This window comes from Mustela erminea, chromosome 2 (genome assembly GCF_009829155.1).
Source record: "Mustela erminea isolate mMusErm1 chromosome 2, mMusErm1.Pri, whole genome shotgun sequence".
NCBI classification, from domain to species: Eukaryota; Metazoa; Chordata; class Mammalia; order Carnivora; family Mustelidae; genus Mustela; species Mustela erminea.
The window spans coordinates 127,406,948-127,424,634 of record NC_045615.1 but is presented as its reverse complement, the minus strand read 5'-3'; the positions used below and the strand labels follow the sequence as shown (position 1 = coordinate 127,424,634).

Below are 17,687 nucleotides of genomic sequence, written 5' to 3'. Positions count from 1 at the left end.
CAGCAATTGGTTATTAAATATCTTCCTGCACTCAAACTAATAAAAATGACAATTTTTATAGAGATTTTTCTTGAAAACTTCTGTTGCTCTTCAGTATTTAACCCTTAGATAGTCAGAAGTTGGTCAGAAATGGGGAGGGGAGTACCTGAATAATCTGTGAATTGGCTATAGTAATTATTAGAATAATTGAATACTAAGCAGTTAATGCACTTAAATAAGTTTATAAGTTTTCTAAAATATTTTTTTCTGAAGAGTAGTAGATCTTAGACCTACCCTTCAAATCACTTATAAAAAGATGAAATAGAGAATTTAAAATATGACATTTTCGTTCTAAAACTAAAGTGTATCAAATACTTTGCAGCTAAAAATAAGCTTTCATTTATTTTTTGGCAAAAAAAAAAACAACTTTGTGCTTGTAATATTTATAGACTTAACACTTTGTTTTAATATTTCCTTGAAATAGGTTGCTTTTCTTAATCACTGAGGAATAAATTTAGGTTTTAAACGTGTAATTAAGTCATTCTTTACTTTTATCTTTTATAAATTAACTATGGATTTTTTGTTGTTGTTATTTTAAAATTTTATTTCCAAAATTAGAAACTGGTGCATTCTTTGTAATTTAATTGGGGATGTTTTCTCATTTGGGAACATCCTGTTTTAAGTAATATGAAATTAAGCTTTTGCACTTTAGCTGTGTAGCACAACAGACGATTTCATTGGAAAATAATTTCCTGGTAATGTCTTCATTTCTTCCATCCAGTTTGTCAGCAAGTTCTATCATTTCAAACTCAAAATAGACCTTGAATCAGTTGGCTATTCTCCATCTGCACTAAAAGAATCTTAGCCCAGCCACCATCATGTCCTGCCCGGCCTGCAAACTGCCTCCCCACAACTTGTCTCCCAGTAACTGCCCTAGCTTCGTTCCAAACCATTCTCCAAAAGCAGATTTAGTGATCTTTAAAAATATAAATCAGATGTTGTATTTTCATTGTTTGAGTATCTTCAGCAGTTTCCCACGACAGATTATATCCCTGTTCCTTGGTGTGACCTAAGAGACCCTCCTGTCCCTTTCCCTCTTCATCTCACATTAATCCTTCCTGCACTCACAGGCCTGGCCCCAATGTTTTCCTCTCCATTTCTGCAGCATGCCCTTCGGGACTTGGACACTTGCTGTTCATTTTGCCAGGAGGGCACTTCCCCCAGTCTGGCTTTTTCCTCATTTCTCAGGCATCAGTTTAGTGCCACTGAAGTGTGCGGTCACTGGCAGCTCTTTCCTTTCATGGGTTTCTTCTTATTTTTGTCACAGTATTTACTGCATGAAGGTGATCCCTCCCTTTATTGATCTGTCTCTCTCTCTCTCTCTCTGGTGAAAGCTCAATGAGACATTAACATTTGCTGGCTTATTTAAGATTATCAAATCTTTGGTGCCTAAAACACAATAGGAGTCATGTGTAAGTATTTGTTGAATAAGTGACCATTTCTCTTATCAAGTTATTACTGGTGTAAAAGTGCAAGAAACTTGTTAATATTTTGTTTTTGACTTGCGCCTAGAAAGATAGAGTTGTGGGTCAACAGACAGGTGAAAAGATGCTTAACATCACTAACCATTAGGGAAGCGCAAATCAAAACCTTCTTATACCTGTCAGTATGGCAAGGATCTAAAAGACAAGAAATAGATGTTGGAAAGATGAAAAGAGCCGTCATGTGCTGTTGGTAAGAATGTGCATTGGTGCAGCTGCTGGGGACACAATATGGAGGTTCCTCAGGAAATTAAAAATAGGAATACCATATGATCTGGTAATTCAACACTGTGTATTTACCCAAAGAAAGTAAACACACTAATTCAAAATGGTGTATGCAGCATTTTTTATGGTAACTGAGTTATGGAAACAGTCCAAATGTCTGTCCATAGAAGGGTAGATGAAGAAGACATGGTGTAGATATACAATGGAATATTACTCAGCCATAGAAAAGAATGCTATCTTGCCAATTGGGACAGTATCATGGACCTAGAGGGCGTTACGCTAAGTGCAGTAAGCCAAATTCTGTATCAATTCACTTATATATGGAATCTAAAAACTAAAACAAATGGACAAATAAACAAAACCAGAAACAAAATCATAAATAGAACAAACCAGGGGTTGTTAAAGGAGAGGGGGTTTGAGGAGAATGGAAAATAGGTGAAGGGGATTAAGAGGCATAGGCTTCCAGTTGTGAAATAATTAAGTCATGGGGATGAAAGCTGCAACATAGGGAAGATAGTGAGATTGCAATAATGTTGTGTAGTGTTAAGTAGTGGCCAGTGACAGCTATGCTTGTCATGGTGAGTGCTGCAAAGTATATAGAATTATCGAATCATTGTTGTATACCTGAAAGGCATGTTGTACAACTACAAACAATATAACATTGTATGTCAGCTAGACTCCAATTAAAAAACCACATAGTTGCTGACACAGACATTTTGTCCAGAAAGTGTCTGCGTAAAAATGAAAAAAGTTGAACTACCAAGAAACAAAGTTCCGTTTTGTTTTTTGTTATTGTTGTTTTCGTTGTTGTTGTTTCTCTCTCAAGAGGCTGTAGGGGTGTTACTCCTATGGAGCACCAGCCTTATGGAAACAAATGAATTATTTGGAAAGATGGAGAGATGAAAGTGTGGCTGTCGCCTTTGCCCCTGACTGGCAAGCACCTGGACCGCACCACGCCGTCAGTGCTTGTCAGGATAGCCAGAGAGCAAAATGATTAAACAGGAAGAGAAAAGTCAGCAGAAAATGCATGCAGGTCTTCAGAGAGTTACATGAGTCTTCAGATTGTCAGTTCAGGTTTTCAGGATTTGAAGTTCTTCTAGCCTCAGGTTATGAAGACTGATCTGTATTTTTCTTTTTCTTTTTTTTCTTCTCAATTTAGTGTTCATGAAAAGAAAGATTGATAGCTCGTGTTAAACCTAAGTATAGAGCTGAATAATAGCATCCTGGTTTTGTTTTCTGTTTTCTCTCCTCAACCGTATTTTTTCCCCCTTGGTGTCTTACTGTGATTTGTTGACACAGTGTTTGATTTTTAAAAAGAAAGTGGTTGATGTGGTTTGCTAGAAACTCTGTATTGTTTGTTTATATTTAATTTCATAAATTAGCATTGAGGAATTTTGAAGATCTTTTGTTCTATCATTGCCTAGCTTGTATAGCCTAAACTGTTCAAGGCTAAACCACATTTATTTTATTTTTTAAAAAGATATTATTTATTATTTATTTGATAGAGAGATCACAAGTAGGCAGAGAGGCAGGCAGAGAGAGAAGGGGGGAAGCAGGCTCCCCACGGAGCAGAGAGCCTGTTGCGGGGCTCGATCCCAGGACCCTGGGATCATGACCTGAGCCGAAGGCAGAGGCTTTAACCCACTGAGCAACCCAGGCGCCCCTAAACCACATTTATTTTAAATGAAAAGAATTCCCAGTGAAAAGAATTCATTTTCAGTGAATGCTGAATACCATCAGTTTAGGAAATCCTTCATAGGAAACAACTTCATGGTTTCAAAAAATAATAGTTTGCCTTCCCTGTCTTGGATTTACAGTGCACATGTGTATTAGAAGCTATGACCTCCACTCTCTCTAATATGTTTTAAAAATGGACATACAAGCTCCAAATGTGTAACAGGCACAGAGAGGCAGTATTGTTCAGTGGTCAAGGGGCTTGGTTCTCAGAGCTTGGCTGCCTGGGTTCTACTCTCCACTCTGATGCTAGTAATTGTGTGATACTGGAGAAATTGGGTAACCATTCTGTGCCTGTGGACAGGCTACAAGGGAGGGGTGTAAGATAGAACTGACCTAGTAGGGTTTTTCTGAGGATTCAGTGAGTGAACGTATATATGATGTGGGGATGAGTGGATGGCATGTAAATATGATGACCAAAGGGCTGAGCAGCAGGAGAAGCCACAGCAGAGGGTCTGTCTATATATGCAGCTGTTTCTGATTTCCCCCAGGTGGCAGCTGACCCCCAGGTCCCAACAGAAGTATCCATGTCCCTTCATCGTGGTATTTCAGTAGCTCACCTCTGGAGTCCTTTCTTGTGGTTGAGCAAATTCCAGTAATGTTTTTCTTCTCTGATCTAAATACCAAGATTGAATAGAAAGAATGAACGACCCCTCCAGCCATTCCAACCACCAGACACACCAGCTCTTGTCAAACAAACAGCTTGTGCCCTGAGAGTTACCCTTTCTGTGATCCCGGTTTTATTTCTGGTATTGGTTAACAGTAAGACTTCCTCTGTAGGAGAGCGTGTGTTCTCAAAGTCAGACTTAGGAGAGCCTACGTGAATTGGGCTAAGCATACCGACGCAATCCGGCAGAAGCTCTTCTTTGCTTCCCAAATGAATGAGTGCCAGATTTCCTGTCACAGCTTTGTTATTATAAGTCCTCAAAGGTAATATATGCGACTGCTTTGTCTGATCTCTTGTCCATTTCCAGTTACCAAAAAAAAAAAAAATAATAATAATCAAGGGTTATAGTGATGATAATGCCATCGTACTAAATTCCCTCAAGCTTCTGTTTCTAACAGAAAATGAGTTTCTACTCACCTTTTTAAAGGATCTATCATTTGTTTTCCATTAGAATTTACATAAAAATTAGATTCTAGCCTTTCCATTTATTTTATGCATCGTGCATTTGGCACTTTTTGTTTAAAACCTTCCAATGACTCCCACGTGTCTGCCAAGAAAGGCACAAATTCCTGAACACCTGTCACCTGAGACTCCCGGGGCCTGGCCTCTGCGGTGGGTCTGTGGTCTTCTTCCCTCTCTGCTAACTTCATGTGTAATCTGGTTCTCTGGCCAAATCGATTTTTGGCAGTTTCCCCTTTCCTTGACTTTTCTCACAGTGTTTTTTTCCCCAGGATTATGGAGTAGTTATAGCTCAAAATGTATTTTTCACTACTTTAATGTCTTTTCAGTTATAAATAACTATTTTCAAAAGCTATGCTTCTCTGTGATACAGTTTATCATTCTAGTCTGAGGATGGCTTCCTTCCATGAATGTTTCTAACCCCAAAAGGCCCCCCTGCCACCACCAGGGTTATTACTGCAGACCTATCTCCTCTTGGACTGGACTGCACACTGCTTGAGGACAGGGGGTGGGATTCCTAGCTGTGCCAGTAATTATTTAGTTACTCAGTAAATGTGTATTTTTTTGCTTTATTCTTTATGAGGATTATCCTCGTCATCTGAGTACATTATTTTGAAGTTGTTTTATAATTCCAGTTAGTTAATACTTTGCCTTTTCCTTGTCTTATATATAAAAATCTATAATGAATGTTCATTTAAAAATTACGGCATTTCATGATTTCCATAGAACTGTGCAGAGTACGTACTATGACTCAGGATTTGGCGGTCCTGATGTTCAGTATAACACCTTCCATTAGGCATTGGTTGGGTCTCTGTGAGCTTTCTTTCCCAGTACCCACAAGGAATTCTATGTGCTCTTTTCCTCTGCCATTTCTGATTCAGCTTTTCATTTGGCAGTTACTCAGAATACGATGAACCTAAGCTCTCAGGATTTTTTTTTTTTTTTTTTTTTTTTAGTGTTTCTCCTCTTGATGGTTTTTGAGGCTAAACACCTCATCTTGTTTTCTTTCCAGAATTCAATAGGAGTAAAACAAGCCTGAACAGACCTGTTTCCGAAACAATGCTTTCTTCCCAGCCCTGCAGTCTTCCATTAAATTCTACTCTACAGACAGGCTTTGTATCTTTTTTAGAAATGACCCAAACTTTTATCTTCAAAATTAAAAGGGAAATTAGAAGGCCTTTAGGAAGTAGTTTCTGACTTCTTTTAGGTCTCCATTCAGTTGTAGCAGTTAGTAACTTTTCCTCCCTCTGTATCCATTTCCATTGTCAATAACAATCATCTTTAGCTTAAATTCCATTTATTACAATGTTATTTCTATTTGTACGCTCCATTGTTGATACTCATGGCTACATTGACTCAGATGTTCTGTTAACCTGTATGTATTACTGTACTTCCAAAGGATATTCTCAGAATTGATGCATTAGCAGAATTTGGCTATTATGTTCCTTTAAAGTAATGCTCTGTGGTTACCATTGTTGTGATCAGGCCTTATTTTTCTTTGACCCTTTCAGTTATTCTTGTTCATCAACCCCAAACAAATCATTTCCAGTTTTGTTTTATCAACCCTCTTCCACCTTTTGTTGGATCTCAGTTGTGATTTCAGAAGCATTCTTGCTACCCTCCAAAACTGTTTGTTTCTTTTTACCCATTAAAAAATAGCTTGGCCAGTCTTTTCTATTTTCTCTACTTTTGCCTTTGAGATTGCTGAGAATTGCCAATTAGGGAACCATGCCTTTTGAGTTGGCCAAAAATTCATGTTTTGTTTTTTTTTAAGCTAATCTGGAAGCAACACACTAATTGGTGATCTTTATAAGCATTTTTCCCCTAATTTTTATTTTACCAAAGCAGTACATGCACAAGCATAATACAGCTTTAATGGAAAACATATTTGTTCCTTTTCTTAAAAATTTTTAGACATTATTCTTTGTCTTGATAAATTCTTTTTATCTTTTTCCTGACAGTAATTTTACTTTTATAATCTTATAGCTCCATCATCTTATATTGTCTTTTTCTCCCTCATGTTTTACTTTTGGGAGACTTTCTTTTCTAAGCTTTCTCTCTCTCTCTCTCTCTTTTTTTAAATTTTTAAAATTCATGATTCCATTTTAAGTTACCAAAATATATTTTTTGTGTTCTCAAATTTCCTTTTTAGAACATGTTTTCTTGTTTTATGTCTACAGTATCTTCCCTTGACAGTCAGATATTACTTATAGTTTAAAAAATTGATCTTTTGGTTTTGGTCTCTTTTATGTTGGAAACTTTCTTTTAAATGTTTGGGATCCGTTGTCAGAAGATTCTATCTCTTGCTAAGAGTGTTGGGATTTGGAGCTTGGTTATCACTGCCTTCCTTTTGTATGTAAATGCGGACAGGTAACTAGGAGTCTGTAGAATGTCCTGTAACCACTTTGTTTCTAGAATGGCACCTTACCCCTGTCTCCACACAATACCTAGACAGTTACAGATAATCCATAAGCTAATACATGTGGCTGTGTTTTAATAAAACTTTATTTATAAAAACAGGTGATGATACAGATTTGGCCTGCAAGCCACAGTGTAAGTCCCCTTACAATTTGAATTTAAATTCCCTAACCAGGGCTTTAAGGCCCCTTTTTTCTTTTGCATACCTACCCAACATCGACCACAGTCTGTCTTTTTACACTACATGTATTCCTTTGAATAGTGCAGACATCAGTCCTTACTGTTTCAGAGTTGTTTCACAGCAATCTCCTTATGGATCTGTCTGCTTTTTTGGTCATCCATATCATCGTTATTTTTGTCTTGTACATTCCTTGTTACTAGAGTGTGCATTTTTTAAGAGCAGAGAAAGGACTGTATATCCCACACAGCAATAGCATACCCTTTACACAAAATAGCAAATTAATAAATTTGAATCTTGTTGTTATTTAAACTGTGTATTATTTAAAAATTAGAATTATGATGTAACTCAGTTTGTGACTTGTTTTAAATTTCTAGAGACAAATAAAAAGTGGTGTGTTTTGGAAGGAGGCTTCTTGAGTTACTATGAAAATGATAAGTCTACTGCACCTAATGGCACCATTAACATCAATGAAGTTATCTGCCTGGCTGTACATAAAGAAGACTTCTATTTAAATACTGGGTAGGTCTACTGTTAAACAGTTAGGAGGTGAACAATAGTTTCTGATATTTTTCATACCAGATAATAAGAGTTCTGTTGTTAATTCTTCATTTACTTACTGTAGAAGGGTTTAATAGTTTCTTGAAGCCTAATCATTTTGCAGCTTCTGGAAGTTCCTTAGGGAATTTGCTAAAAAGTAGGAAAATTAAAATATTATACTGGGCACTATGAAAGGCTAATGTATTTACATCTAATCTTAAATTTATAACATTCCATTCTAGAACATGTAGTCCTAAAGTTTTTATAATTTACTGATTTGAATGAAGTATAAACTTAATGTGGCTTACTGTGAAATATTAAAATAAAATGCATTCTAATATTCGGTTGCTCAACTAGTAAATAAAATATAAGTTAAAATAATATTAATTTATGTCAGCATGTAATCATTCATGCTGCTTAAAATAAAACATTCTTGATAGAATGTTCCTGATACAAGTAGGCATGCAAGAGAAACAATCCACAATGAAATAAGGTTGTGAAGTAACTATTGCAGCCATGCTCTGAGTCTCCTTAAATAGCACTTTAAAGAGTTTGGACTCACTGATGTAGGCAGTGAGAGGTTTTTGAGATTTTATTTGGATTTGTATTTGAGGAAGAAAGCTGGCTGAAGTGGTGAGAGAGAGATGGGAGGAAGAGCGGCCATAATTACTGAGAGTTTACCTAGAGGAGGAGATCACTAAAAAAAAAGTGAGTTGAGAGAATGTTATGCTTGAACTAATGAGATTAAGTCTCTTGACGGACGGAGAGCTGCTGTCAAGAAGAAATTAAACCCCAAGTTTTTGAGCTTGTTGATGAAATAGATGGTGATGCTTCTGAATTAAAGGAAACATGAGGCAAATACAAGCAGTGTGGGGTAAAAAAGAGGAAGAAAGATGATTTGGATATGGAGTATTTTGAGATTTTTTTTTAGGTAACAACAACAATGTACTTAACATATTCCGGGAAATAGTTGGAGATCTGGATGAGGGTCCCAGGGGAGAATTTAGGACCTGGGACGTTCCTCTAATTTTATCTAAAATAAGGAAATAAAATTTTGGGATAAGATGACATAATGGGAGGAATATCTGTGAAGTAAGACAGGAAGAGGGCTGATTAGAGAATGGTTTGGACAGTGTTTGCTTTAAACAGGGTGTCAAGATGGCCTGGTCTGGGAGGCAAGAGGAGACCAAAGGGATGGTCGCATGAGTCAGCTAATGAGTGTCCGGGCATGAACACAGTCCCGCGTTAGAGTGATTCAGTAATCAGAAGGATATTCCTTTTGTCTGATACAGTGTATTCCATTTAGTCAAATGAATTAAAATATTAATCGCTGGAAAAATATGATAAATTTCAAAGCATTATCAGGTTTTCAAAGGGAATTTAATAAAAAAAAAAAAAAACTTGACTTTTGTGTTATTTGTCTCCCTAAGAGCCAAACATAAACAGTGGTATCTTTTTATTCATGTGTGCTGCAGGCCCATCTTTACCTTTGAGATCTACTTACCTTCAGAACGTGCATTTTTATTTGGAGCTGAAACATCTCAAGCTCAAAGAAAATGGACAGAGGCAATAGCCAAGGTAATGAAATATTACGTATTTACCCTAAGTCCAGAGAATGCTCTTAACTTGGGTTCTGTGGTTGAGCTTCAGAGAGCCATAAAAATTTTACACAAGGTTCTGGGAAAAATGTCCATACTAAATTAAGCTTTCAAAGCTTATAGTCAAAAGTGATTATGAGCTTCCTTCTTATAGCCTTAAGCAGAGAAAAAAAAAAAAAAATAATGTAGGACCCTGGAGGAATCATTCTTTGAATTCAGGCCCTGTTACGATGATTAAGATCTTTTCACTATGGTGAAGTCATTTCTATGTATGTCTCTTCACAGGTAGATACGTTATTTGTTGTATACACAAAGGGGAAAGGAGCAGATCCAGTAAAAGATATAAATGGAGGCAAACATTGAAGGTTGACATTTTGAAAAATGCCACAAATCAGCATAGAAGATGTCTTCCCATTTCAATTCTATGTATATCAAAAAAAGTGGTTTGAGATGCTGTCATTTGAAAATACATTATAGCTGTGCAGTTTTAAGATTGATAGCAAGTTTAAATAATTGTTTTGAAATTTGAGTTACTTCTAAATTTTTTAGGTAGAAAAACTGGTTTACATGTTTTTTTGCTTTCCCTCAAGTCCGTAGGTAGAGAAGGGGATTTCCTATTTGCACTGTATTTATTACTTTTCTGTATTTGTTTTAACAGCATTTTGTTCCCTTTGTTGCTGAAAACTTAACAGAAGCCGACTATGATTTGATTGGCCAACTCTACTACAAAGACTGCCATGCCCTGGATCAGTGGAGAAAAGGCTGGTTTTCTATGGAAAAGTCTAGTTTACGCTTTTGTCTTCAAATGCAAGAAGTTCAGGAAGATAGAATGTACTTAAGAAGACTGCAGGAGCTGAGTAAGATTTTTGTTCCTCTTTCATCTTCAATTTCTTTATTGCATATGATAACAGTAGCTTTTACATAAGATTATGACACTTGACTTCCCAACATGACTAAGTACTATTAATAATTGTGTCTTAATGGGTATTTAGTGTCATGTTTTAAATCGTGGATTCATGCTTTTCTCCTCTCTCTCCAGCAATCAGCACAGTGGTTCAAAATGGGGAAAAAATTGATGTCTTGCTCTTGGTAGAAAAAGGAAGGTAAGTGCATTTTTGCTTTTTACTTTTTATTGCAATAACTCTAGGGAGTAGGGTGTTTTGGTTATCGTGCTTGAGAGAGAACCCCTATTTTATACCCTGTTGGAAGTTTGTACACATACACACACACACGCACGCATGCACGCGTACTCTTCAGTAGAAAGGATACACCAATAAAGCTTGCAGATTTTTATGTTTGTTATGAAAAAGTCAGTGTGATCAACTATACTTTTCTGTAGACTTTGAAACATTTTTTCACATTTAAGTATTTGGAAGCAGTTTGGCAGTTGTAAATATGTTTTCGGTGTTGGTATGCATGTGAGTCCTGCAAACATAAAACTTGATTTCTTGAATTTATTCACTTTTTCAACAAATATTAAGCACCTACTCTGTATCAGATACTATTATAGGTACTGGGGATTCAGTGCTGAATAAAATGGATATGGTTTATGCCCTCAGGAAGTATATGCACTCCTGGTAGAAATAGAATATAAGCAGACAAAAAAAAATTATGACATAGTATCATGTCCATCAATTTTAAATGTTAGAAGAAAAACAAGGTGAAGAGAGAGAGCATGATGGAGCAATATTCTTTTGTAGATAGGGTGGTAAGAGAGGGTACCTTTGATTAGAGATGTGCACAAGGTCAAGAAGCAAACCATGGAGCGGTCTGAATAGAGTGTTCCAGGTATAGGGTCAGAGATGTTCCGAAGACCCTGACAGTGGGCTGTACTTAGCACGTTCACGGTCGGCAAACAAGCTGCTGTTGGATGGGAGATTCGAAAAAGTTTGAGAGTGGAAAGAAATTATTTCAGAGATCTCTCAGGGCCTACTTCTTTATGACCTTGACCTATGACCAAGGTCCTAATAGGACCTGGACAAATCGTGATATGTCAAGATTTGAATTTTATTTTAAGTGTGATGGAAGGCTGCTCATTTTGGGAGCCAGGAAGTGGAATGATCTGACTTTGGTGTTTAAAATGCTTCTGTGATTCCAGATGAATAAGCTCTTGGGGTACAAGAGTGACTGTGAGTGTCCAGTTAGGATGCTGCTACAGAGGCCAGGCAAGAGATGGCCACGTAAGAAAATAGTGTTGAGTGGTTAGAGCCATTGTGAAGGCAGAGGAGGCCAGAGGGTTTATTGTTGGGTCAGATGAGTGTAAGAGTTATGGTTACCCCAGGATTTTGGCCTGAGCAAGTACATGAATGATAATGCTGTTTTTTCCAGATAACAAATATAAGAGAGTAGAATTAGGATATTAGTAAGTTTAGGGTAGTAGGTTGAGAATTTGATATGGGAAATGGTAACCTTGAGATGTCTATCTGACAGCGAAGTGGGCTTAGTGGCCATTTGGATATACAAGTCTGGAATTAAGTGGAGAGGTTGCAACTGGAAATAGAGGTTTGAGAATCATCAGCGCATTGGTATCATTTATCCAATGATCTGGGTGGATTCATGTAGACAAAGAGTATGGACCGAAAATAGACTCGAAGATGAGCGCTAGGGACTCCAGCAATTAGAGATTAGGCAGAGGGGGATGATCCAGAAGAAGAGCCGAGGAATCAGCCGCTGAGTCATGTCACAACATTTAGATAGAGTCTCTTGAACAAACTTTTTAAAATTTATCATTTGCTTTATCATTTAAAATTCCTTAATTACAGTGATGTAGTATGTTTAGCTCTACGAGAGTACAAAATAATTTGCAAAACCATCTATAATATAAAAATAAAGCTGAATTAGCTTTCCCTTTGGTAATTTGCTTTGCTGGCGACATGGATAATGACTTTCAGCAGTTGTCTGAACCTGTCTTCTCTTCAGTTCCGTGGGATGACATCAGCAGCTTTAGACAGCAAGCATATTGCTGTTTAGATATTTATGTCAGAGGGTGTTTTTAAATTTACAGGCATAATTAGTATTCAGTGTTTTTACTCATTTATTTCTGGGATTATAATGGTTCATGATACTTGAGATTCTCATTTTTGGTACCAGGTGATGGTTTCACTGTACTTTCAGAGTACTGTTCATTATGTGTTCACAAGTAACAATGAGGTAGTATTATGTTTAGATAGTATTACATAATTAAAGTACTAGCAGGATGTAGTTTTTACAGTCATGTATTCATATTTGTGGAATGCCTGTTGCCTCCTACAATGATGGCGGGAAAAAAGTTGGCAGCAATACAGAATTGGAGTCTGAACTCCCAGAGCTTACGTTTTTAAACAAATAAACCAGCAGCAACTTGTTAGTTGAATTTATTGCATTTATCGTTTATATTATCAGGTTACTATAGCCAAAGTGTTTTTTGTTTTGTTCTGTTTTTATCATTTTCAGGCTAAGAAGGATTTGACCAATGATACTTAGGTTTTAATTAAAATGTTACAAGCATGGATTAAAATGTAGCAAACAGGAATTAGGATTATTGTAATCAGTTTGATAAATTTTTACTTAATGCTTATTGCATGCAGTGTATTCTCTCATGAATGCAAAATAGGGAAGCCAGAAGACCAAATGTTTTGTTATTTTGTAACATCTTGACCTTTCCACTGGACTGCAGGAATCAGTAGGTGAACTCAGTTACACTCTTAAGTTCATGGAATAGTTAAAAACTAATGGAATTACAAAATAATGGTCAGAGCTACTTAATCGTGTTTTTGACAATTCCAAAATTTTTATCTGCATGTGTTATTAACAAGTTATGTTGCAAGCCTTTTTACTAAAGTGAGGAACAAGGAATGTGTCAGAAGTACAGGGACAAATATATAACCAAGTTATTTTCCTTAAATCTCTTTGAACAGCTGCCATACAAAATGTACCATTTGAAAACAACTATATTTATCACATGCTTATATCCTGCTTTCCCTATTTTCTTCAAGTCAATGATATTCTACCAATAAAAAGAATATAATGATGAGCATGTGCATCGAACCCACTGTATCAGGCACTGTTCCAAGCACTTTAACAGACTTCCAGTGCCTATGTGGGGTTGAGGAGGGTAATTTCTTATCCTTTAAGGTAAAGCTGCCAGTTATTCCAGCAAAAATGGTTTTATTGGGAAACAGAGAATTGTAGTTAGAGACAAGCACACTTCAATGAAAGAAGCATAGGCAAGTCTGGAGAACAAAAGAAAAGGAGTAATCTTTGGGAACTTGTGGGGTGAGGGGGGTGGGGGTAAAGAGGTGGGTTTATAAATAAAACGTCTTGCAAAGTAAAACTGGCAATTTATACTGGCCTTTGATTGGTTGAGTTGTGATGATTTCTCATTGGCTGGGCAGTTGCTGATGAAGAGAAAACCTTTCTTCTTCCTGCCTGAGTGGTAAAGAAGTGTTCTAAGCAGTATGGCTTGCAAGATTCCCTTCCTCTTGGTTCTGCAAATAACTAGTGGTTATGCATGAGAGCTCCCCCTTCTGGTCTTCTGACTCGGTTCTAAACTAGATTTTCTTTTATTAATTTTCAAAAATCCATTTTGAAATCACGGTGAGGTCAGTTTGTAACTTAACAACCTAAAGATTCTTTTCCTTTTAAAACAAGAATTATGGGGCACCTGAGTGGCTCAGTCAGTTAAGCATCTACCCTCAGCTCAGGTCATGACTCCAGGGTCCTGGGATTGAGTCCTGTGTCGGGCTCTCTGCTCAGTGGGGAGCCTGCTTCTCCTCTCCCTCTGCCTGCTGCTTCCCCTGCTTGTGCCCTCTCTGTCCCTCTTTCTCACTCTCTGTCAAATAAAATCTTAAAAGAAAATAAAACAAGAATTAAGTTTAATTTACTCACACCAAATCATTCTCAAGAATTAAGTCAACAAATGTACCAGGGTCCTGGGTAAATAATATTAAGTTACCAGAATTTAAAATTTCAGCATTTTATGAGAAACTTTTATTAGAAAAAATCATTTTGTTAGAAAATATTTTGTTAGAAAAAACTATACATATCTCCATATAATTCTTATCTAATAAAAAGAGAGCAGAAAGAAGGGAGGTCAGAAGTGTGATAGTTAAGAATGAACTTGGGAAAGGGAAGCAAGGGCAAAAATGAACTATTGAGACATCACCAAGATCAAAAGCTTTTGCACAGCAAAGGAAACAGTTAACAAAACCAAAAGACAACTGATGGAATGGGAGAAGATATTTGCAAATGACATATAGATAAAGGACTAGTGTCCAAAATCTATAAAGAACTTACCAAACTCAATACCCCAAAGAACAAATAATCCAATCAAGAAATGGGCAGAGGACGTGAACAGACATTTCTGCAAAGAAGATACCCAGATGGCCAATAGACACGTGAAAAAATGCTCCACATCACTCAGCATCAGGGAAATACAAATCAAAACCATAGTGAGATACCACCTCACACCAGTCAGAATGGATAAAATTAACAAGTCAGGAAATGACAGATGCTGGCGAGGATGCAGAGAAAGGGGAACCCTCCTACATTGTTGGTGGGAATGCAAGCTGGTGCAACCACTCTGGAAAGCAGCATGGTGGTTCCTCAAAAAGTTGGAAATAGAGCTACCATATGACCCAACAATTGCACTACTGGGTATTTACCCTTAAGATACAAATGTAGTGATCTGAAGGGGCACGTGCACCCGAATGTTTATAGCAGCAATGTCCACAATAGCCAAACTATGGAAAGAACCTAGATGTCCATCAACAGATGAATGGATAAAGAAGAAGTGGTGTATGTATGTGTGTGAGTGTGTGTGTGTGTGTGTGTGTGTGTGTGTGTGTGTTTATATAATGGAATACTATGCAGCCATCAAAAGAAATGAAACCTTGCCATTTGCAGCGATGTGGATGGAACTAGAGGGTACTATGCTTAGCGAAATAAGTCAGTCAGAGAGAGACAACTATCATATGAACTCCCTGATATGAGGAAGTGGAGATGCAAAAGGTGCGGGGGTTGGTGGGTAAGAAAAGAATAAATGAAACAAGATGGGATCGGGAGGGGGACCATAAAAGACTCTTTTAATTTTTTTTTTAAATTTTATTTATTTGTTAGAAAGAAAGAGAGAGAGCGCAAGCACAGGCAGACAGAGTGGCAGACTAGAGGCAGAGGGAGAAGCAGGCTCCCTGCCGAGCAAGGAGCCTGATGTGGGACTCGATCCCAGGATGCTGGGATCATGACCTGAGCCGAAGGCAGCCGCTTAACCAACTGAGCCACCCAGGCGTCCCCCATAAGAGACTCTTAATGTCACAAAGCAAACTGAGGAGTCAGGGGGAGGGGGTAGGGAAAGGATAATGGGGTTATGGACATTGGGGAGGGTATGTGCTATAGTGAGTGCTGTGAAGTGTGTAAACCTGGAGATTCACAGACCTGTACCCCTGGGGCTAATAATACATTATATGTTTATAAAAAATTTAAAAATAAAAAAAAAAAAGAATGAGTCTGGGAGATTGTAAGTGTGCTAGATCATAAACACAATGAAGAGAGTGCAGATGTACCAGCAATGGCATCTTGTTTGGGCAAAGTAGGCTCTCATATTTATATATCTGTGTATTTATATACACATATACACACATATACTTATATGCACATATACATACATACACATGTATATATATGCATGTGTGTGTATTTATATATGTACATGTTATGTGAATAAATTACCTTCATATAGAGAATAATGGGGAAAGAGCACGTTTAAAAGGGAGCTTGGGAAATAATGAGTTTGATTTTAGATGTGTTGAACATGAGTTGCTTATAAACATCTAAGAACAAAGTGCTAGGAGGAAATTATATTTATGGATCTAGTGTTCCTGTAAAGGTTAATGGGGTGGAGTTACAGATTCTGGAGTCACCATTATATAGAAGGAAGAACAGGAAGTCACTTAGGAAGAGTCTATAGAGTGAGAAGGGAGGAATTTGTGTGTTGGAGCCTGGATGAATGAATACACATCATTTCAGAGGCTGAGTAATTGTTAGGGTGAAGTAGCTGCCTTGGGTTTATTAGCTAGTTTATCCAGAAAGTGAGACAAGAAACCAAGAGAGAAGGGCGTCCTAAAACCCAGGGCGAGAGAGTGTTACAAGAAGGCAGGAATGGTCAGAGCTGTTAGTTGCTGGGTGACAAGGGCACATACTTCATTGGATAATTGATGCGGAGTCCATCTAGTGACTTTGAAGTGAGCAGAAGTGATAAAGCGGACACTGGGTTAGATTAAAAGCCTGGGGATTGAATAACTTGAAACAGCTCCTGAGGAGCTTGGCGAGGATGTCTGCGGATTAATAGGATTCTCGAGGTAGAAGGGATTTGTCCCAGGAAGGGCATGTGTGTGCACTTTGTTTTAGATGGTTTGAGCTTGTGCAAGTTTAAGTTCTCATGGAAGGAGGCACAAAAAGGGAGATAGTGAAGGTATAAGAGAGAGGACAAGAAGAAAGCAAGGCATCTTGATTGTAACAGGCAGAAGAGGGGAATTGATGGACAGTTTTGGATGTTGGAAACTTTCTGGATGTCGTGGGTGCAATCTTACCTATCTGATGGTTTGTGAACTAGAAGGACAACTCCCAAGGTTTTTTGGCCTGAGTAACTTTACGAATGGTTGTATCGTTTACCGAGATAGGAAATGTGTGCTCCTCTCCTGGTACTTAAACAAGGCCAGTTAATTATAGATGTCTTTGCTTAAGAGCTGTTTTAATACCATGTCAAAAGAAGAAAATTTCATTTATTCTCATTGAATTTCCCTCCTTTTCATCTCTTTTTTGATCTCTTAGTCTCTTGGAAAATTATGACTGTAAGCTAAAGTAGATTGTTAGACTTGTCAATGACAGATAAAATTGTGGCTTTAGGAAATAAAACAACTTTCAGTTATTCATGTTGATGGCATACAGAGATACTGTGAATAACTGAAAGAGAGGGAAACCAACCAGCTCTGAGTTTAACCTTTGTTTTTTTTTTTCTTCTTTTGCTAGTAATATCTTGAACCGGAATTGCAAATCATAAATAAATTTAATAAATTAATTTTACATCCTTTCCGTGTTCTTGTCTACATTTGATTAAGGTGCTAAAATATATGAGTATTTCTTAAAGCCAAGGAGGAGGAAGAACTCCCTGAACTGGAAAAGTTCATAAATTGATAATCATCCACTGAACATAGTCACTATTTTTTTAAAATTATTTTTATTTATTTATTTATTTTTAAAGATTTTATTTGTTTCACAAACAGAGATTACAAGTAGGCAGAGAGGAAGGGAAGCAGGCTCCCTGCTGAGCAGAGAGCCGGATGTAGGGGCTCAATCCCAGGACCCTGGGACCA

The 17,687-nt window shown here is 37.3% G+C and overlaps 1 protein-coding gene across 4 annotated transcripts in view; it reads left to right on the top strand.

The window, feature by feature from the left end:
• ARAP2 (ArfGAP with RhoGAP domain, ankyrin repeat and PH domain 2) overlaps window positions 1-17,687 on the top strand; it is a 172,512-nt gene that overhangs the window by 69,449 nt on the left and 85,376 nt on the right. For all 4 annotated transcript variants that reach the window (XM_032334057.1, XM_032334058.1, XM_032334059.1 and 1 more), the window contains exons 15-18: window positions 7,579-7,723; window positions 9,217-9,319; window positions 9,998-10,196; window positions 10,379-10,442. In XM_032334057.1, the coding sequence (XP_032189948.1) occupies window positions 7,579-7,723; window positions 9,217-9,319; window positions 9,998-10,196; window positions 10,379-10,442 (511 nt within the window). The remainder of the gene's footprint in view (window positions 1-7,578; window positions 7,724-9,216; window positions 9,320-9,997; window positions 10,197-10,378; window positions 10,443-17,687) is intronic.